Genomic DNA, 22,842 nt, shown 5'->3' on the forward strand with positions numbered 1-22,842 from the left:
CCCCTGCCCCCCCGTCCCCATGGTTCTCCGCGCCCGGGCCGAGCGCTAAATTCGAACGCGGCGCGGGCCGGGCGGGAGCGCGGCGGCGGAAGGGGCGACGGTTATTTCCGTTGCGGCCGTTAGCGTCTGGCGCCAGCGCCGTGCGCCGCTCGGATCCATGGCGACTCCTCCAAAGCGCGGGCGGCTGGACGGCAGGGTGAAGAAGATCGCTGTGGAGGGCAACATCGGTGAGTAGGGGGAGGGGGGCGGCCGCCGGAGGGGCTGCTCCGGAAATGTGGGTGGTAGGAGGACGATTGGGCTCGATGGAGGCCTTTCCCAGCCTTGGTGGTTCTGTGTTCTATGATCGTGGAATCGTAGAACCATAGAATAGCTTAGTTTGGAAGGGACCTTAAAGCCCACCCCGTTCCAATCCCCTGCTGTGTATCAGGTTCGCTTGCACACAGAATCACACAGAATGACCCGGGTTGGAAGGGACCTCAAGGATCATGTAGTTCCAACCCCTCTGCCTGGCAGGGCCACCAAACATACACATTTACTAGATCAGGTTGCCCAGGGCCCCGTCCAACCTGGCCTTGAACACCTCCAAGGATGGGGCATCCACAACCTCCCTGGGCAGCCTGTTCCAGGGCCTAACCACTCTCCTAGTGAAGAACTTCCCCCTAACATCCAACCTAAATCTTCCCTCTTTTAACTTAAAACCATTTCCCCGTGTCCTGCTATTGTCAGCCCTTTCGAAGAATTTACTCCCCTCCTGGGAGTAAGTTCCCTTCAGGTATTGAAAGGCTGCAGTGAGGTCTTGCACCCCATCCAACCCGGCCTTGAGCGCTTCCAGGGATGGGGCATCTCTGGGCAGCCGTGCAGTGCCTCACTGCCCTCTGAAGGTATTTTCCCCTCTCTTTTGTAAGCTCTCTATGTATAATATAATACAGCAGTCATTACCGATTTGATACAGCTGCTAAAAGGATTTAAAAAAGAAAAAGAGGGAAAAGGTTTCAATTCCTTGATTTGTGACGCTCTCTGAATCATATTTACTATGAAGTCAAATGTAAGCATGTGGGTGTGGGACGCTTATTTACGGTATGTGGAAATAGTTTCTGGTTGCTAAAGGATTAAAGGATAATCATATCAATGTTTACTAATGCTGTTCTTCTGGAATGGTTTTTTTCTACAGCTGCTGGGAAATCGACATTTGTGAATATTCTCAAACAAGCCGATGAGGGATGGGAAGTTGTTCCTGAGCCTGTAGCTAGATGGTGCAACGTCCAGCAGAACTCTGAGGAGGATTGTGAGGTACGGGAAAGGAGTGTGAGGTGAAACTTTCTCTTAAAAGCCAGTTTAATGTTCTAATATCAGACACAGTGGTCTTCCAACAGAAGAGGAATTTTGGAAGGTGTGTGTAGTAACATCTTATTCATGGGTTATTTTTGTATTGTTTGGGTTACCTTTGTTGTTCTTGATGCTGATTTAGTTGAGTTTGTGATCTTCAGTTGGTTCATTGTCAGATCTTCTACTTCAACTGATATATTGTGGGATAAATGGCATTTGGCAGTAGGTGATAAAAGCCTATTATCTTTTACATGGAAAAGCCTTTTAATGGAGGCCTGTTGTTTCATACTTCCCCTGTGTTCTTTCAGAGTTAAACCTTTTCTTTTGTTTGTTCTTGTTCATGACAGTAAAGTGAATCTAAAAACAAAACTTGCATATAAGAACTAAGCAAGCTGCTTTCATAGATTTGATTCTTAGGTGTGTTAGATTTTCTTCTTGTCCTCAGCCAGCAGCTAAGAATCTGCACCAACCAGTATCACTCTATTAGGGAAGCAGAGGAGTGAGTAGGAGGAACCAAAGCAAGAGGACTCATGGGTCAAGATAAATACCCCTAATAATAAGATCATTTGGCTGGTTTGAGGAAACATTACACTGTATATGTGACTTCTAAAATTAGTCAGGAAATACTTAAATAAGTAAAAATTCCAAAGACAGGGTGTTTTGCAGTTTGTGCACATGTCTGTGGGTAGCTTTTGGTTGTGTGTGCTGTCAATAGTTTGTAATATTCTCCTCGCTATCTGATTCATGCAGCAGCAGCTGTAGAATAACACAGTGCCGAACACCAGTTACACTCCTAGTAAGACAAATGTTGTCTGGTAGGAACAATAGGCTTTTTTTTCCCTTGTTTTTGTTTTTTTTCCTCCTTTTTTCTTAACTTATCTGAAAATAACCACCAGTGTTTAGGATAATGGTGGTTTTTGTTTAAATATAATTTCATACCAAAAGGTATATCTTCACTTCTCTATTTTTATAAAAGACTGTTGTCCTTTCATTGTGCCCAGTACTCTTGTAAGAAAAAGGTATTGCTTTTGTAATTGTTAGTTCTGAAGAGAGCTACATTGAGACTCAAAATACAGATGACTTAGTTCTGCACTTCTAGATCTGTATTTTCCAAGGACTCTGAAATTTTAAGCACGGGTCCTTAACTTCTAACTGGCAGAACTGATAGGTAAGGGCCTTGTGCCTTGAAGAACACTGTAGCTGCAGCTACTCTGCTTGGTTCGAGTGTGGGGACGTACCTTGGGTAGCAAAACCAGACCGTTGTCCCGAGTACATTTCAGCCCCATGAAGACAGGTCTTCCAAGGAGTCCTTGGGCAGTTCAGGTAGTAGGATAGCCTGTGGCTGCACTTCATAGATAGCTCCTTTTGGAGGCTTAGAAAGTTTTAGTGCAGCTGATACCTGGCTTCAATGTCAGAGTGTTATGCTGGGCATGCTTAATATACTTGTGTAGGTACAGTCACAGGAAATTAGAGAGGAGGATAAAGGCCTGGAGTTGTTGAATTTACCTGCTGTTGCTTAAGATTTGACCTCTAACACTGAGTTCAAACACTGAGATATTTTCAAACATCTAGAGATAACGTAGCAAAGCAATTCAGTCAGAAGCAATTGTCTTTGATAGGCTGTTTTTTAGTAAAGCTGGAGTACACAGCTTTCAGTTTCAATGGCTGAGTGACTGCTGCGAGGTGTTTGAGCATCGTTCTGTGGGCTTTGCCCTGGAGTCTGTGCTGAACCTCCCAGGTAGGGTGGGAACATTGTAAAATACTGCATCAGTAGCTCCTATTGTAGTTACAGTGTCATTACTGAACTGTAATGTGCAGGAAGACAAGAATAGCTCAGCTTCAAAATTATACTTGTCAGAATGAAAATGGATGGAGTTAGAGGTAGTGGAACAATTCTGTTTTAGCTTAATGTTGTACTTTCCCAACTTTGAAAGAATTAATATTTGTTTAAAAACAGGAACTGACTACATCACAGAAGAGTGGTGGAAATGTGCTTCAGATGATGTATGAGAAACCGGACAGGTGGTCTTTCACTTTCCAGATGTATGCATGCCTCAGCAGGATTCGGGCTCAGCTCAAATCCATTGATGGCAAACTCAGAGAGGCAGAGAATCCTGTGGTGTTCTTTGAGCGATCTGTCTACAGTGACAGGTATGTTGAAGTCCTTGAAGAGAAAAATCCTCCTAAATAAAACATAGAAATAAATGAAGAGTGCTTCTGTTGTTCCTTTCATCTTAATGTTGATGCAGGTAAATCATAGGAAGATCAACAAATGGCGTGTTAGCATTCTGTCATTTGTTTTGACAGGGAATAAATTTTACTAAAATGAGGGTTTATAACGTGGGTGTGTAACCTTAGGTTAACTGTTTCTTATTCTTTCTGGGTAGGTTTTTTATGGTTTCTGTACGCATGTTTCCTTTTAAAGAAAAAAGAGGAGGCATCAAGAAGAGCCAAGAGCAATTTCATATTATTTTTTGCATGCTCTTGTTGTCTTTTATGCTTCATGAAAGAAACCTGGCTGTTTCATATTGCAGTACCTCTCAGTTTCTTGTATTAGAAGGCTGGACTTGATTTCTGAACATTATTACATAATTCTTAAGAGTTTACTGTGTTCTCATTTATTGTAAATAAATTACCACAGTGTTTCAGTGGCTTGTAAATTATTCCTAAACAGATACCTGAACTGCAAATATTACTGTTCTTTATGGACACTGCTGAGGGCAACTACAAGGGACAGAGTTGAAGGATGAGGAAACCAGCTGTTTATTGCCAGTCCAAACGTACATAAAAGTGAGAAAGCTACAGTGTTCAGCTTAACTAATTACTGCCCTGTACATCAGCCTAAGTGATAACTGTATTCAAGCTTAGTTCTGTTTACAGAAATCTTTTGTCTTCACAGATATATCTTTGCAGCTAATTTATATGAATCTGACTGTATGAATGAAACTGAGTGGACTATTTACCAAGACTGGCATGACTGGATGAATAAGCAGTTTGGTCAAAGCTTAGCACTGGATGGGATTATTTATCTCAGAGCCACTCCTGAGGTAAGGAATAACAATTTATGACCACAAAGGGAATGGAAGTACATGTTCCATTCCTTGCTAGAATAATGGTCTTTGTTTACGCTCCCACAGTGTCTTCTGAAAAGTGCAGATTTTAACTATAATTCTAGGGCTTTATAAATAAACTGTAGAAAGGCCACCAAGATCACCTAATCCAACCATCAACCCACCACCACTATCTACTAAATCACATAACTCAGTGCAACATCTACTTTTCTTCTGAAAACATCTGGGGTCAGTCCTTCTCCTTGGGTCCTTTTGTTTCACATGTCATCAGTTGGGGTGGCTCAATCTGCTGAGCATGGAGCAATGTTTCTGTGCTCCTAAGATAAGTAGCAAGTTGAACGTTCATTTTCAGTACACTTAACACCATTGGAAGGTTTGACAGAAGAAAAAAACAAAACAAAAAGCCTGGACTAGTGAACTAGATTTCCTCCTCATGTCTGCACAACCAACCCGTCTTTTTTTCTTTTTAATTTTGCATTTAGAAATGCTTAAATAGGATTTACTTGCGTGGAAGAGATGAAGAGCAAGAAATTCCTATTGAATATCTGGAGAAGCTTCACTACAAACATGAAAGCTGGCTTCAGCATAAGACACTGCGGTAGGATTTGTTTAAGTTACTTTGGGATGGATAAGTAGTTTTAAGGATACTCCTTAATACTTTTTCCACCAGTAAAACCAGCTTATTCTTAGATACATAGAAACATTCCTAGGGTTTAACTTTATGTATACTTCCTTAGTGGTATTTTTTTTATGACATTGTTTATTGCAAGGGTGTGTAATATGCCCTCAGTTCTTTTCACACAGAGCTCTAAATAGCTGATTATTCAATTGAATTCATTCAAATATCTGATTTAATTGATCTAGAGGTGCTTGAGAAACAGCTGTTCAGAGATCAGTATTGTATTCTGGATGCTACACTGTAAATTTATCATCTTACTATTCAGAATTCATAGTTACTCAAATATGCAGCTCTTGCTCAGGGATTCTTAACAATAAAAACTGGTAGAGTTGCAAAATGCCTGTTTTTTTTTTGCAGTGAATGACGTTTTCTGTGTTTCTGTTCTAATACAGAACGGATTTTGAATATCTACAAGAAATACCTATTTTAACGTTAGATGTTAATGAAGACTTCAAAGGCAAAAAGGACAGATACGATCACATGACTGAAAAGGTAAAGTCTGATGAAACAGAACATACTGATTATTTATGTAAATTTTAAACCTGTCAAAAATGAATTCAGGAAAAATGCTGCCTACTCAGTATGAAAGGAATCCAATTTGAGATTTCTGTTTGCCTGAAGAAGTTGTAACCCTTAGCTCAAGAAGGTGTAATGCAAAATGCATTTTAAAATAAGGCTATGCCATCAAGTGGTCTCCACATTTCAACAGCTCAGGTGTCTGATAGATTATATGGGATTCAGCTGAGGGCAACTTGATGTATTTGAAAAGTTGCAGTGAGATTACAGCCCTTAGTGATGGTAAGTGCTCGTTTTTCCATTCTTTGGCTGTAAATTGTTTACTTCACCAGAAAAGCAGCTTTGTCCTTTGTTCTCAGTTTCTCTAGTGTGAAGTAGAACCATTCACCTGATTAAAACCAGACTTCATTTGCTTTTTTAAAACTTGCTAACTGGTGGAAGAACTGATCATCCCAGCTGTGGGGTTGATATTCTTACCATCTACACTAGGCCAGGCTCAGGCACTTAAGTAGGGATTTCAGGCCATGAGGTTACTTCTAGTATTTCCTAGGCATTATCCCACAGCTGCTGTGCTCTTCATGGGTGCTTTGGCCTATAATGTGTGCTTACGGGTTTTAGGTCCTAACTGGATATTTTGTGTTGCCTGCTCTTCTCTGTTGCATTGTTCGCTTTCAAAGACCAGTCCTGATCCAGAGCCTTGTGTGCAAATTATTTTGATAAGGTTTCTCATGCAGTGCTACTGCTGCTACTTTCTACAATAGAGAATGGCTGTCTCACGATAGTCTTCTAGTTAGAGTATTGGGACAGTTGTATGTTCTGGATTTGACCTCTTTTTCTACCTCCTTGAGCGCTGAAGGAGGAAAAAAATAGTCACAGTTGTAGGACGTGATCCAAGATCTGTTTCCATTTCACATCAGGAAGCTGGATGAACTATTAGGACAAAACGTTTACAGATGTGTTCTTGGTAGGAGCACTTCTGCCAATAGAATCATGCCATGTTCTCTAGTTAATTGTTGATTCCTTTCTATGCGGTATTCTTGTTTGAGCAGGTGGGAGGGGGCAGGGAAAGTGCTTCTAGTTCTGGCTGTATCGCAGTGTAGTTGCTAACATGTTCTGGAATCTCTTGAGAGGTGGCAGTTTCTCTTGACACTTGGTTTCCTGGGTCCTGTAATGCCTGTTACTACATCTTTTAAAAAGGTTCTCTGGACTACGCTGTCATCTCTTACATCTGTACTTCACTACGGGAAGAAGGACTGGCGGTTGCACAACAAAAAGACACGCCAGTGATAAGAGTGCACTCTGTACATTATCTTCCTGCAGCCTTTAGGATACAGTCTAAACTAAACTTGTAGGCATGATGCTAACCTGCTGCTTAGCACGCTGCCTGCTTTGGATAGAGTTCTCATGCAATTGTATGGATTATTTGAGGTGCTGTAGTGGATCTTGGTGGGCTGAGTGGAATCCATAAAACTTTGAGTCATGGTTCTGTATACCATCTTGTGGGCCAAAACTTCAGGATTAATTTTTAGGTAACTGGCCATTTGATCTGTTCTCAATATGCAGGACACTGAGTTTAACATTAGCAGGAATCTTTATGGTGCAGTTCTACAGTATCAGCTCTTTGGAAGGACTGATTTTGCTAGGTATTGTTTTATTATTTATTTGCCAACCTCAGATTCTGAGGAATGTATTGTTTGGATGCACTCGGCTCTTCATTAAGAGCAGTGTTGTGATAATGGCTGTGACTTGGTGTTTTTGAAACGACAGAGTTTTTTGAGCTGGTCATTATCTTCTCTGTGGTTAGATTGGACCAGCATTTAAGGTAATTCAGTTGTGATGGAGGGTTGTAGTTCAGGACAATGAGTGTCATTCCAATGCGTTGCTCTCCACACCTGCTAAATTACAGACAGGGTGGCCAAAAGAGTTTGTAATGGACAAGAAATGTCATGGACATCTCTAAGTTTATTCTTCTCAGCTTCTGCTCCTGTGTCCTGTGGTACGGCATAAAACAATGGAGAGGTAAATGTGGTTGCTGTGTGTTTGTGTTGATGAATTCTTTTGTGTTTGACGATATGTTTCTTTTTGCAGGTGAAGGAATTTTTGAGCACATTATAATCCTCTTTGAAGCACAGACGGGGCCAAACTGTTCCAAACATCTGTGTGATCAAAGTCTGAAGTACAACTTCTGCTTTTATAGAATGCCTCTGGAGAGGCAGGACTCAACTCTTTTGATTTAGTTGAGAGGAACAAGCAAACTTTGTGGATAGAGGAATTATTAAATAAATCAGTAGATCTATTCAATGTTATACCAAGTAATACGGACAGATTGTGAAGATATTAGAGTTCTGAGAGTTCCTGGATATTTTGCCTGTTTATCAATCAGACCAATAAGTTCTTCTGTAGTATTTTGCTGTATTTTTTATTATTATTATTATTTATTTTGTGCCCAATAGCTGTTTAATTTTCAAGAATATAGTGGGTTTTTTTGGATCTCTTGTGAAGTATTTTAGTGGAGTTGACTTGTTTCTGATGTCTTATTTTCTGAGGAAGAAAACATATAAAAAACATTGCTGGTGAGGGAGTTTTAATATAACCAGGAGTTTTGTATTACAAGGTCTATAAAAAGTCATCCGACAATTTTGATAGGTGAAGTTTGCAGAATATACTGAGCTGAAGCAAATCCAAATGTCCGGAATACTGTAGATAAGGAATTTAGATTTTAATCTCATTTTGCACCACAAAATAGGATATTAAGAGGCGTTCAATTCTCTAGCGTGTGTTGTATTTTTTCCCCTCAACTTTTCATAATACAGAGCTGGGTTTGGTTGTTGCTAAGTCTTCTTTTCCTGCGGAGGAGTGTGGTTCTCATACTGCAAATGGAAGAAAAAAGTCTTGTGGGTGATGATCATCTCTAACTGAAGTGTTTCTATACATTTACTTTAACAGATTTTGAATGTCAGTGGTTTTCTGCTTCTGTTATAGCTTCTTCATTTGTTTGCTGGCTGTTATATATAATACTGCAGTTTTTGTGGTAGGTGGTCCTTAACCACCATCTTGTATAAAGAAGGGGAGAACCTCGTGGAGTAACTGTTGTAGTGCATTTTGTTTCATTAACCGAGTCATTTTTGTTTCAGGTACTGAAAATATGAGCTCTACAGGGTGCGAATCTTTAGTGCCATGTGTGCTCTTTTCTGCAGCTTTAGACACTTCTGATTGATTGCACAGTTGGCTTTTGAATGCAAAACTTTCATTGTATCTAAAGCATTTTATTGTCTGTTGTGGTGCCTGTGTAACTTCTTTATTTGTGAGGAGATTTCTTCATTTGTTGTTGGAATTGTGCTAGCGTGCTCCAGCTGTTGACTGAAAAATAAAAATGGTTGGAAAGACTCTTTTGGTGCTTAATATTGTTAGCTTGTCTCCTAAGATAAAAATGGTGAAGGTTGTCGGTTTGTAATACTAGTACCATGGATGAATTAGAGATGATGTATGTTTGGAGTGTTCACTAATATTTCTGTTGCGCTGAATGGCTTCAGGTTTTTTTCTTATATGGGAATTAATGGCTGTGGCATAGAGGTACAGGATTGGATAAAATGTATCATGTGTATTTCCTGATTGGTGGGAATGTTTTGTGTGATGTGTTCCTGATAGCAGCGTATAGCAGTGGACTGTTTGTGACTTCCAGATGGCCTGCTAAAGAAGAAGGATTATTGGAGTGAGGTGGGTGAAGATTCAGTTCAGACTTACTTGAAACGCAGCTTTTTAAAGTGTTCTTGGCGGCACTCTGAATAGTAACAACTTTTGACTAACAGTGCAATTCTTCCTGCTGTTTTGGCTGTCAGAAACTTGGATTTAATTACAGGAATTGGAAATGACAGTGCTCATTTAAGGGAGTAAACAAGTCTGAGTTCACATAAAGACTTCTTTCAAACCCATCACAGAGTGCACACACACTCTGTGGCAGGTTATCTGCATCCTGTTCCAGAAAACTTTATGTAATCTCTCACTGCCAAGTTTGAGTTTGAAGGAGCAAAGTCACAACCAATTACTAGAATGTTTTTAATTACTGTGAACAAGATTTAAAGAAACAAACAAAAAGAAACCCAGCAACATTGAAGTGGATTGAAGTGTGAGAAGCTACAGTTATTTGTATGTAGGACAGATGCAGCATAAACAAAAGTAGCAATGTGTGTGTACTCTGTTCTGTCTCTGCCTTGACTGAAGCCTCACAGCTCCAACACTAACTCAGATTTCTGAATTTGTCAGGATTCTTATATCTACTATAAACCAACCGCAAAATAGGATTGATGTGTTGTTTTTTTGCCCGTTAGAGATAAGGAAGGTTATTGAACTGATATCTGCTGTTCAGCAGTGGTGTTTTTTCACTGTTTGAGCACTCTCCCCCTTTCTCTTCCCCTGGGCAAGAGATACTTTGATGGAACTGTTAGAAGTGCCTGCTTGTTTTAACCCAGTGTCCTCACGATTAGGAAACAAAATTGGTATGTAGGTTTTCTGTCTTTTTTTCCAGTTAAGATACAGATTCAAATATTGATGGGTGGTGTTACAATTGCTCTGCAAGTACTTATGACTAATGAGCATAGTATTGCCTCGTTGTGTTTTCAGTCCTTGCAGTTGCTTTTTGTACAGTGGGGATTGTAGCTTCTCTTAATATAAATGCTGCTTATAACAGCAGTCTGTTTCTTTTAATACGAATGCCGTTTGTAACAGCAGTCACTTTTGTAGATAGAACTTAGTTAACTGGCACATTATTGTAAATTATAAATCAGTAGAAATAACTTGACTGATTCGTGTTTACTTAAGCAGAACTCATCTTAATGAAATTGTATATAGACTGCGGTTAGTGTAGAGATGATTATGTTCTTTTTCCTGCAATTAAAGACTCTAGAAATCTATTTGTAAAATGGAAGTGATCCAGAAGGTCTTTGCTATGAACTGTTAAACATAGACTGGGGAAGAATGTGTGTTGAAGTTGTGTATCGTAGCTGGGACGGTGGAGTGGAGGGAAGTATGCTTGCTATTTCCAGGATATTTTTGCAAAGATAGGTAGGGAGGCTCCAAGGCTGTTTGCCCAGGTCCCTTTTTAGACTCTGTGTGACCTAGAGTAAATCACTCCACGTCAGTCTTTTCATCGTTAAAATATTGATATCTCCTTATCTCTTCAGAAGGCTGGGAGGACTAGTTAATATTGATGTGCTGTTTTGTAGGTCAGAAGTGCTCTATTAAATAATCAAGAGTGAACGCCAGTCTATTTTTAGACTCTTCAATGGGTTGTTTTGCTTTCCTCAAAAAGGGGCCAGTGGCCCCACTTCATGCATGACCTGTAGAAATTGTTTTAAATAATTTTAAAAGCCATCAGTGCAACGTCTCTTGGGTTAAAGTTGGTTCACTGAAAAACATGGCTGCTGAAAACTGGCGCTGTTGGTGCAGAAGCTGTTACTACAAATTGAATAATGAAACAAAAACAGCTGTCAAAATGTTTGCTGTAGTCCATGTAGCCAGTGGTAGTGGTGATGCAGTTGTGCAGTTATGCACAGAATTTGCCACAGGAGGTCATTCTATCCTCAGATCTCTCCTGTTGAGCTGGCTGCAGTGGATAGCATTGGTGTTTTAACATTGAATGGCTTTGGAAAAGTTAAAGATAGGAAAGGTTACTTTTTTTTCTTTGCCAGAGCAGAAGCATAAAACTGATTAATAAATACTCTACTGAATGAGCTAAATCCTGATCTCTGTAGGTAGGGAAATAAAACAAGCCTCTGCTGGATTAAGGAAAAGACTCTAAAAGGCTGATCTAATGGGAGGGGTTTTGACACTAGGTCTTCCGTGCAGCCACCAGCTGTTTCTGCTCTGTGAGTGAATATTAGCACATAGATAACACTAATCCTGGTGTGCCTGTGTGATAACATCTTCTAGTGTTGAACTATCAGGCCCAGATGCAGGCAGTGAGCAATACAAGTGCTGTTAGTGTGGCGGGGAAAATAAAGCAGCTGAGAATTCTGCTGAAGTCATATTTAGTACTTAATGTACCAAATACAAGCCTGAAGGTCCCTATGGCTACTCTGTAATTCTGATTGAAATCAATTAGTGACAAAGAGCATAGATTGTGTGCTGAGCTTAAGTGGCCATGTGATTAAATTATGTTACCTTAGGTTAGTATTCTGCTAGCGTGTGCAATCAGTGTAACGCACGGGGGTAAAATCTAGGCTCTTGGGTGTAGATGACTTGTTCTTAGGTCAAGGTTTCAGTCCATGAATATAGGTATTCTGACAGCAGCTACTCTAGTTTTTATCGTGTATGTCTGTTAATAATACTGACAGACCATGGAACAGGCACTCTGTTTCTGAGAGCTGTTTACAAAGATGTTCCCATTGCAGTTCGTTTGGAACATTTTCCTATTTTTTTTCTGCAGTTTTCCTTCCTGCGTTTTATGCTTCTCTCTCTGATTTAATTGAGTTGTTTTGCTTTGTCTTTTAATAGCTATCAAATACATTGTCTTGTAAAAGCCTTAGTGAAGCTGTTAAATTTCACTAGTTTGCAGCCTGTTTGCGGATGCAGCTTTGCTGCTTTTCCAGTTCTGTGTCTCAGGTATCCTAGTCCTTTTTGTGTGCACAGCTGATTGCTGAGGCTCCTTGTACTTCTTCACGGCTTCAGCCCTGTCTATGGATATGTGCTGGCAGTGTGCCCTTTTGTTCCATAATTATCTTCAAATTTTACTCCGCTAGTTTCCTCGAAACAGTAGCTATTGCCCTCTGTTAAGTTCTCACTGCACCTTTTGCTTTGTCCTTTGGAGTTAGCTGGTGGCCTTTACCCTGACTCTCTCAGCTGAGTACAGTGGCCTCAGGTCATTGACTTGTTTTGTTGCGGCAGACTCCTGGTCTGTGTTGGCTGCCTGTTTCCTGTCTATGCTGCACCTCGGGAGGAGAAGATTTGCTGTAAAAGAGCAAACCTTACTTTTTAGGTATCTGCTCCTGATTTGCTCCACTGCTTGTTTCATGAGGGTGTATTGCAATGGTCCAGGGTAGTCAGGTAGGTATTTCATGTGTGCTTATCCTTGTCAACAGCTGCTTTGCTGTCTCTGCTTTTTTATCATCTGAAGGGAAGACATCAAGTCCACTGACATGCAGTTTGTTTTACCTGGGGTTTCTGGTGCACTGTACTGTAGCCACAGTCTAACAGTGGCATTTTGGTATTCTGAATGATAGGCTTACTGTCAGTTTTGACAAAGAGACATGTCTATGTTCTGTGGAGCTGAGCATTTCTAGGTCTTTGGAGAGCTAACCAAGTTTCCCTGATGCGGGGGAATTTTCCCTTTTCTTGGGCAGTCTATTTTCAGTGTGTCTCATGCTATTGTGCAGACACTTACAATTGGCTTTCCATAGTTAATGGACACCCCTGCTATGGTTACACTCAGGTGTGGAGTACACACTGATCTCACTGTCTGAGCTCTTACTGCTACAGCTGTAGTGTATTTATTCTCTATCCTCCTTGAACTTAATCACAGCTTAAGCACAAGTCCTGCCTTTTGCCCAGAATGGAGACACCTAAGATACCATGGCATGGTATGTGCTATAAGTTATTTCTAAGACTGCCAAGTCTTAAGGCTTTATTACATATTTAGGCTTGTGTGATACACTTAGAATCTTGATCATATTTGTAGTTACTTAGCTCATTTAAGTAATGGCTTCTTCTGATATCTTTTAATGACATAATTAGTGTATGCATCCGCTGGGGCTGAAAGAGTTTGCCTGTGCTAAAGATGAGACACTAACTCTGTCTGAAAGTTTCCTTTTTTTTTCTAGGGTTGCTCACCCATGACAGACTCAAAGTAATAGTGCATCTTAGTTTTATGTTTTATTGACAGTGTGCACTTACCCATTGCTCTCAGATGAGAACATCTCCAGCATCTAGTTGTACTTTTGGCTTTAAATACAGCTGTTAGCATTCCTTCTGGGATTGCCTTTACAATCCCATTATTGGCAGTAGGTCAGAAAGCACTGTTAAAATTGTAGTAATTCTCTGTCTGCTTTCTGTGGAGTACAGACTGAAGGTATCCAGAAATGCTGAAGTCCCTCTGCAGAACCATCCTTTTTGTCACTTTCTGTCAAGGGTGTTTTCTGTCTCAGAATATGCTCATCTAATTTTGAAGTTTTTTTGTTTGCTTGTTTTTCTGCTATGCTGATCTCTAGCACTGGATTATAAACTGTTTCTCTTTCCTGTGTATCACACTGCTGCCTATGGACTGAATCTTTTGCATTTAATTTACATAAAACCGCGCATACATTGGATGGTGATACTGCTTTTCTCTGTTACTTTACCTCTTGAGCTCCTACAGTTTGAGCCTGTATTTTTGGGGTCAGCTACAAGCTGTTACTGTGCTGGTCCTTGTCATGATTAGCTGGAGCCGCTTTAGATATTGAAAAGCATTTCTGTAGGTGATCAACCCTGTTCCTACTACATTTCTTGCTGGCTGGAATAATATGTTCATTGAATGATCATTTTTCATTAGGAAATACTTAGGGTTGTGAAACTGCATTCAGGTGCTGGAATTCTCATCCTCTTAATGTAAGTACTAATTTCCACTAGTGCTTCTTCATTTGTGCTTTCCTGCTGTGTGTGTGTTGGTTGGTTTTTTTTTACTGTTTATTGTTTTGTGGAGTGAGCTGTCAGTATGTTTTCCTATAAGTCTTTACAGTCTGTCTGTTAAAGGAATACTGCGTTGACCAAAAACCCTGGATAAGTAGTCTGAGTATTTCATGTATTTCATGCATTGAACTGTGTAAAGGTGTCTCTTTTTTTCTTTCTTCTACTTTTATTTATAATAGAAGGCTTTATTTCTTCAGTATGGTCTTCTGTGGCCAACTTGGTGTATGAGTTGGCATTTAGTGTTCTCAGCAGGGTTTTTCTTAACATCCTGCCTTTCTGATACATTTTTAGAAGCTTGTTATGAATCCCATAAATGTGAAGAGATTGGTATGTTAGATACACTGGTATCTTATGCTAAGTAACATGAAAGGGCTCCTTATAAAATGCAATTGGCCTTTATTTACTGAAGAACTGCGACTGCAGTTTAGTTTCTTAGGGTTGTGCACACCAATGAAAATACTGTGCTTTAGATGCTCTGCATCAGCCCTGCAGCTTTCTTCAAGAACAATGCCAACAGTTTGGGAGCTGGTGCCACCCACGGTGCTTTTAATATAATGTTCATCCTTGTTTTTCAGTGCTGTTTTTTACCCATCGTGGCTATGTGTTGTTTGGTTTGTTTGTTTGTTTTTAAATGGGAACTGTAAGCTTTTAATAGAATGAACTTGAATTTGCAGTAACAACATGAAATGTTAGTATTCAGGATTTCTTATTTTTTGCTGTAGTTCTGTTACTGGTAGTCTTGTATAGATCCCTTTTCAGAGAACGAGTCAGTAGCATCTGTACTGCTGATAGCAATAAGGGCCTTATGTGTTCTGTATTTCCAACCTTTTAGTTGCTACATGAATGATAGGGGTGTGTTGAAGGAGCCAGAAGGAAGTTCTTGGGTGCTCTTTAAAACAGAATGAGTTGAGACAGATGTTACAAGGAAAAAAAAAATTGTTATAAGCCTTGACATAGTGAATGCACTGATATACCTGAAATTAAGAGTGAGATGTGAACAGATGAGTAGAATGTAGCTCTTGATCTGGCAAGGTGTGATGCTGGCAGGAGCCAAGATATCATCTCTGTAAACAGTGGTTGATGCTGCAAAACATTTGTATCTGGGAAATGTGAAAGATGGAAATATCTCAATATTGCTTAAAGTGCTTCTGTTTGATTCCACAGATTGAAGAGGCAGACAGATGTTGGAAAGGGAGATAGTCATGTGGTAGAACTGGGTTACTTTTCATTCATATGACTTTTACAGTTTTGCTCATTTGGCAGCAGATGAGAGGTAAGAATAAGATGCCCCCAACTTAACCTTTGGCTCACACTCAGCCTCACTTTAAAATAGTTTCACAAAAATCAAACCAGGAAGCAGAGACCATAGAGAGGGAGAAACTTTCAGTCCTTACAGGAAATAACTGCTATAAGCCAAGATGAGATTGAAGCACTTGCAGGCTAGTTTTGAAGTAGAGTATTGCAAAATGGAAGCTATTAAGTTCTCTGCAGCATGTGAAATGCATCTGTATTCTTAGGAAGAAATAGTTATGTGACTTGCACATTCTAATTGAGGCTAGTAGGGCTGTACTGTGAGCAGTAAAAGAAGCATGGCTTCTGCTTTAACTAGTCTGTATGCTGTGGAAATTCTGCTGAACAGCAATGTTTCATCAACTTGCTTCTGTTTAGCAAAAGTAATGAGATAATTGTATCCACAGGATCATATTTTCTTGTTCTTCAGTAGCCAGAATGAGGGCCCACAGTGCCTGATAGGTTTTCAGTTTGTGGACTAACTATTCTTAGCAGTGACTTGCGTTGTGTAACTTACAGATGTGATAAGATGTATGAATGTGAGCATCCTGACAGAAGGCTTGCTATCTCTAGCCTTTTGCAGATCCTTTAGAAATAGTCTTTGAGAAGTCTGCAGCCTATGAATTGGTGTTACTGTTGTAGGCAGCTGTGACTAGTTAAGCTTTTTTGAAGGGAAGAAGTGAACTGAGTAGGAAGTGATAGAATTAGTAGTAATTTTTACTGTGCATGTGTAAAGTTTTAGCACTCTTAAACAGGATATGGAACAACTGAGTAGTTTAGAAACATTTTCATGCCCTAGAGGGGTTCTAAGGAGAGGTGAATTGCTGCAGTCTATGTAAGCCAAATGTAGCATGTATGTGCTACCTATATATATTACTAATTAAACTTCCATCATTTGAGCTTGAATATTTAATGTTCTTTATAAAGGGAACATGGTATTTTATTACAGTAACAAAGCTGAACTTTAAAAATAATTTTGAAACCTTTATCAAAGTTTGTTTTGTTGTTTTTTTTTTAAATCTAAATCAAGGCATTGACTCTTACTGTCACCTGCTAACATGATTGAATGTAGCCGAAAGAAGTATTGGCCTCCATTTAGAGAGGACTAAATAGAAGCAGTGTGTAGATTGTTCTCTTCTCTGGTGTCCAGGTCACATGGGAAAATGAACAAAATCTGTTTTGAACTTGGGCTTTTGCTGTGGACTGTGCTGTGTCCTTCACTGAACCAAGCAAGGTGTGGGAATGGGCAATGACCTGGATAAAGTAGAGCACTTCAAGTATCATGCTGAGTAGTAATGAGTCCAGCAGAGACTAGACCAAGCAGGTTGGTAGATGTTAGAAGGAAATTGATTTGTGGAATTTTACTTCCAGGTTTGGAAGTGCAATGCTGAAATGTCTGTTCAGCTGATTGTTGTTGTTGTTGATAGAGAAGGATAAAATCCAACCTATTTTTCTGTCGAAGACAACTGCTCAAAGAAGTACAAAGTGGCCTCTCTTAAGACCTGATTTCAGAGCTATCACAATGTATCAAGGTTACATCCTGTACCTCCTAGCAGAAACAGTGGCAGGTTGCAGGTGGGGTAAATCCCAGTACTGTTACAGCTGGAGTGATCTATGCCATTAATCTGTATTACCTTGGGCAATTGCCAAAGCTTTGGCTTTCAGGTGTGTGCTGAGTTCCTGCCTTGCCATAGATACAGCCAAAACTCTGTTCTGGATCTTGCATGCTTGGCACTTGAGGGAGTAACAATGGGAGAAAGAAAATTAAAGGGGAGTGGAAAACCTTAAGAACTTATTTCAATACCCTCGCTTTCCTTCTTTCTCACACACAACACAGTTTGTTATGACCTGGGCTACCTACAATGGTTCTGTATTTTGCAACTTGTAGGTGGTGACTGATGGAGCTAAAGAGACTTGCAGCAAGCTCACTGTGACAAGGAGTCCCTACTGTCTAGATATGGAGTTAATGTGGCAGAGTGTGGCTAACAGGACAATACTGCCACAGTAGTAGAAAGAAGCAGTTTTAAAGGGCTTAGATGCTCTAGAGGCAGGATTAGGGTCATCTACCCTCTTGACACAAGTAGTGATTAAGAGCTGCTTTTAAGGTGTTCTCTTGTACTTTTGTTTTACCAAATAAACATAAGTAAAGTATGAAGGAGGCCTTTGCAATTGTGGCAAGCCTTTTTGTCTTACTTTCTGCTGGCATAATTCCTCAAGTCAAAAAAGTTATGTCTGCCAGTGCAGGTGTATTCTGAGGAGGTTTGAGTAAGTTCTAGCAAAAATATTTTGTTCAAAGATGGCTACACTTGTTTTATAAGCCCTTTGCTGGCATAAAGCAAGGTATAGCTATCCTGAGTTAGCTCACAGCGTAGATTTGGCCTGAGTGTAAAGGTCTGGGCAAAGCTCTTTATTTGAACTAGGACTTAGTTAAAGAACATGTTGTAAGAGAATGAGGATTTCTCCCCCCTGGTCCTGGCATGTAATATACCGCCAAAGAAGACCCTGTTTTTTGTTGTTGTTGTTTTTTCTAGAAAGCATCTCAACTGGGACTCAGAAAACCATCATTTTCAATTCTAAACTTCACTTTGAAATTCTTACCTAAGTTTTGCTTGTCGGGGGGAGAGGGAGAAAGCAACCTCCAATCCAGCTAAGCACACCTGATTCCAGGCTTGGGTTTGTTTGCTTGATGTTCAGCTATGCAGACAAGCTCTCTGTAAATATTTAATTAAAGTGGTTACAGTGGTGTTTTGCTTTGACACTCCTAGAATTTATAGTACTTGTGCTCTGCATATAAGCTTGCTTTTTTCCTTCATATTTTAATTGTGCTCGGTTTGAGAATAAGTATTCAGTGACTTTTAAAACTAATGTGAGATGGGGGAGCAAAAGAAATGCACAGCATTTAGAAGAGAGCATATGTCTAAGGTTTTATTTTGTAAGAAAGTTGATTTTATTATTATTATCTTGATCCTGAGAACCCTCTTTTCCATCAGAAAAGAAGGGCAGAGCAATGCTGACTTGCTGCATTTAAAAATATTCTTTTAAAAATCCAAGACCAGTAAAAATATACCACAAATATAAAGGACTTGCAGACAGCCTTTGTTTCTGAAACATGCATTGCTGTAGTACTCAGATGTCTCATACTAGAGCTGAGTTTGCTTTTCTTCCATCTGTAAGCAATTGGTTAAGCATAGTTAAATATTACTAAGAAAGGAAAAGGGTGTTATGACTTCTCTGTAATTACTGGATTTGTATCTAATCTTCATAGAGCGGTGAGTCTTTTCAGAGATTAGTGAAAATCTACACCCTCACCCCGCCCCCATTTTAGGTTTCTTCTCTTGTTCTGGCTAGTGCTACAAATTGCTTACCACTCGTGTGCTCACTGCCCCAGCATAATGTTGCACAACCTCCATCTCCAATGATTTGCAGCAAATATTCTAATTAAATTGTTTATCAGTGCTCATCTATTTGTTTGTTCAAAGCTGAGTGCTGTATGAGTTAGATAAATGTCTTTCAAGTGGATGAAAGTGGGACTGCTTTTAGTGGCAGTCACTAAAAGCTTGTTTAAGACCTTAAAAGTACCTCTGCTGAAGTGCTTTTTTTTTCTCTTAACAATCTTTTTATTAGAAGAGACTCCACTGACAGTCATTAATAGTATTTTGACCTAATAAAGATTGGCTTAGGTGAACTAGTTTCTCATACTTGTAGCAAAGATTTTCCTATTTGCGCAGAACTGTATTTGTTCAGAGGTTCACATTTTCCCTGCCTTTTTCATTATGAAAGCATTCTGCAGCCTTTGTAATCTTTCTGGAACTTCCCCCTCCTGAACCCTTTCACTTTTTCTTGGTTTTCTCTGACATTTCTGCTTTGCTCAACATCTTTATAGAATTTGGCCATCTGGAATTAAAGTGGTTATGTCAAAATATTTGATGGTCTCAGGTGAAGATTCTGCTGAGGGACTTTCTGGGCAATTCCTCTGAAGAGCTTTTTCTTGTCCAATATGACTCAGGTAACTCCCCATCAGCTCTGCTAGATGACTGAGAACCAGTTGGGGGTGTAGTGAAAACAGCTTCCTTCTTACCAAGTTTTCTATGCCACTTGAGGTTTGTTGAGAAGCTTATGTTTTCATATGCCTTACTGTTGTGTTTTTGTTTTTTTTTTTTTATTTTATTATTATTGTTATTTTTTTCCACAGTGATTTGAGAAAGCTGAGATTATTTTGTCCTCTCAGTCCAGGAACAATTGCTCATTTTTTCCCATCAGTGACTGGAAAGAGGCAAACATCTCACTGGAACTCATCCCTCTGGAACTCTCCTTATCTGCCTCTACAGAAACATGCAACCTGAGGTTAACATTTCATTTCATTTCTGTCTCTGACTCCCCTCAGCCTAGCACAGTCCACGATCTTCCTTTACTCATTCTCAAAGACTGTGTGTGATTGGGCTTAATCTTATGTCACTTCATCATTGGGGAATGTCACTTGACTCACTTGGCACCTCTCTACATAAGCTGTCAGTCTGTTTTCTCAGCGATGCTCAGATCAAAGGAGCACAGCTTCTGTGTGAGCACATCAGGTGAACTTCCTTGAGCTTTCAAACCTTTTTTCTGCCCAGCAGTGCCTATTAAACCCCTTGCAAGTTCTGCAGGGGCTTTACAAGGAGCTGCTAGGTACTGAAGTGTTGTTTTAGAGAAACATGCCTGCAGCCTCTGGCCAAAGTTTGTAGTTCGTTGGTGACTCCATACATAGTTTATTGCTGTGTAACCACACAACATAGTTGCTACTCGATAATGATGGTTAATTATGGTTTCAGTTTATCCTGTCTCATGATTGCCTTTCCTGTAATCTCTTAGTACATGGAGTTTGGTTTTTGGTTTTCTTATGTAGGAAGAATCTCTGAAATCTTTGTGAAAGTCTGGCTAATTTCATCCCAGATCACTGAAAATCAGTGAGCATCGTTGTAGTGCTATCTTTCTGTACTGTGCCTCTCCTGCCAAGCTAGCAAGCTGCCCTGGCTTTCCTAAAATGCCTTCAGCACATGCACACTTAGTCTTGTAGGCAGATACGCCTCAGTTCTACTTGGCATTCTGGTGGAATAAGCTGGAGACACTTTAATCAGGTGGAGTGGGGACTGAAGTAACTAAGGTACCTCAGCATAAACGAAAGTATGGCTGTATACCCAGACCTACAGGTCATTTCAGCAGATGAACGGAGTAATTCCAAGACAGTTCAGAGCTGGTTGAGGTATCCAGAAATGGAAAGGAGAAGTGGAAAGCAAGTGAAGCTGTTTGCCCAATCCCCCTGAGTTAAAAGCCTCTAAAGTGCTTGTGTTAGATTGTTGTTCACTGTGCTAGCTGTGAAGGGTGATAGTTGTGCCCTGGGCCCTTTGCATCTACCTTGCCCTGCTGTTGAGAGTACTGATTTCTCCTTTCACTTTGTATGTGAATAGGGTGGCAAGCTTTGGAGCTGAGCTGAACTGCTCCAAGTTAGGGAGGCTGGATCTTCATGTTCCTGTTTGGTCAGTCCTAACTTAAAATACAAATCTTGAAGATATTTGAATGCTGATGTGTTTGTTGCCGGTTTCTGTGGTAGTACTACCATAAACTTTCCGTTTTTAGTTTCTGGTGAGCTACAATGGCAAGTGGTATTTTTCTGGCTTAGAAAGGGCACACTTAGAAAGTTCTTTGCCCCTTTCCTTCCAAAGAAAGAGGAGCTGTTTTCTGTATAAGCATGGGTAGATAGGAAAAGCCAAAGGCTTGTGATAGTAGTAGCAATCTGACTGCCTTTGTTAACTCCCACAGTTGTTTGTCTTGGCCATAGAGAGGAAAAAATGCTTTTTGTTGTTCTGTGTTAAACTTGTTTGACTTCCTGATGGTAATAAGAGTTCAGTAGAGTCCCAGGGCCTGCACAGCTGATTGAGAAGAGTTTTAAGCTGGAATCTGGATCAGTCAGGCTGCTGACTGTTTCACCTGGTGACTGACAGTCCTGTTTTGCTACAGTCTGGCCCCAGGCCCTTTCAGAAGTCTTTGGGCAAAAGATAAATAATCTCTTTTATTTGTCCTAGGTACCCGTACAGCTCCTGGTATGGCTGGCAATATCTAAGACTCTTGCAGTCCTCCAGTGTGTGCTACCGTAAAGCTGAAAAGTGACTTACCCCAGCTGCACAAAGAAAGAACAGAAATGCATCAAAGGTAAAAGAAATCCACAGCTCCAGCTTGTGGTTGTTGCTTTCTGACCAATCTATAACCAGTGTATGCTTCAGCTGTACACATGACTTAATTTTTGGTTGGGCCTTTCCGGCTTGTGGTTTTGTGACGGGAACAGGAAAAACACAAACTGGTTCTCTAGTTAAACAGATCTCAGTGTTTGGGACGGTGCATGTGGGATGAGCAAGTGTTCTCTGGGGAAAATATCTTTTGGGAAGTACCTCTGAAGCCCTTAGACCCTGAAGCAAAGTAGGATTAGACTTTTGGGTTGTGCCATGCCTGTGTAATGCCAGAGAAGTAAAGGAAAACTGGTCTCTGCAGAGTTCAGAATGTAGTGTTAACAACGGGACACTGTGCCCATACTTCTGTTCCAAAAGGCTTAGACACCTGTTGGTATTTAATTATGGTTGACTTTTAAAACAATCTTTCTGTACGTAAAAGGACACTTTTTTTTATTAAACACGCACTTACCTTCACGGACTCAGGAGTTTTTAGTGTTTGAACTGGTTGCAGAAGCAATTAAGCACCTAAATCCCTTTTGAGATGAGGTCATGCCAGTTCTTTTCATAACAAGCGTGTACAATGTTTATTTCTGCTTTTCATGGAACTGCAACTTACAATTTTCTTTTCCTTTCTTAAATTGTCCTTTGGCTCAGGTAACTAAAGCTAATGTCTCTTGTTTTATTGCTACAGCACTGTGACTGTTGCCTTATAATTATAAGGCACCTGGGAGGAGTTTTAGTTTAATAGTGATCTTTCTTCAACATGTTGTTACGTCACCCAAGAAAAGATCAGAGAGATAACCCTTTGCCCTGGGGCAATTAAAGGAGATAGAGCAGCCTAAGGAAGCTAAGCTATTTTGCAAAAACAGTGTGTGGAAGGAGGATCCTTCCTTGAGGAAGCTCAACTCCTAGAAAAAGGGGGTGGACCACTGATCAGCTCCAGATTTTGGAGCAGAAATGTCCCAAGAAACTTTTGCTTAACTGTAGGTGATCTCCTGAGAAAATATAGCAAGGTAGAACAGTGATAGCTCCAAAAGTCATACTGCTGTTTACAGAGTCGCTACAATTTCAGGTAACTGCTAAAATACACTGTAATACT

General features: G+C 40.1%; 2 protein-coding genes across 2 annotated transcripts in view; both read left to right on the forward strand.

Annotated features, from left to right (window-relative positions):
• The first annotated feature begins 58 nt into the window (after positions 1-58).
• On the forward strand, positions 59-8,980 carry DCK (deoxycytidine kinase). The gene is made up of 7 exons (XM_015861506.2): positions 59-227; positions 1,172-1,290; positions 3,284-3,477; positions 4,226-4,373; positions 4,880-4,995; positions 5,469-5,568; positions 7,681-8,980. Exons 1-7 carry the CDS (start codon positions 158-160, stop codon positions 7,705-7,707), a joined length of 774 nt encoding a protein of 257 aa, XP_015716992.1. The 5' UTR covers positions 59-157; the 3' UTR covers positions 7,708-8,980.
• Positions 8,981-12,497: 3,517 nt separating this feature from the next.
• The window catches only part of SLC4A4 (solute carrier family 4 member 4), a 216,657-nt gene continuing 206,312 nt past the window's right edge, over positions 12,498-22,842 (forward strand). Inside the window, exons 1-2 of the mRNA XM_015861476.2 lie at positions 12,498-12,633; positions 21,600-21,726. Of these exons, the coding sequence (XP_015716962.1) occupies positions 21,716-21,726 (11 nt within the window). The 5' untranslated portion in view covers positions 12,498-12,633; positions 21,600-21,715. The remainder of the gene's footprint in view (positions 12,634-21,599; positions 21,727-22,842) is intronic.

The sequence above is a fragment of the Coturnix japonica genome, chromosome 4, assembly GCF_001577835.2.
Source record: "Coturnix japonica isolate 7356 chromosome 4, Coturnix japonica 2.1, whole genome shotgun sequence".
Lineage (NCBI taxonomy): Eukaryota > Metazoa > Chordata > Aves > Galliformes > Phasianidae > Coturnix > Coturnix japonica.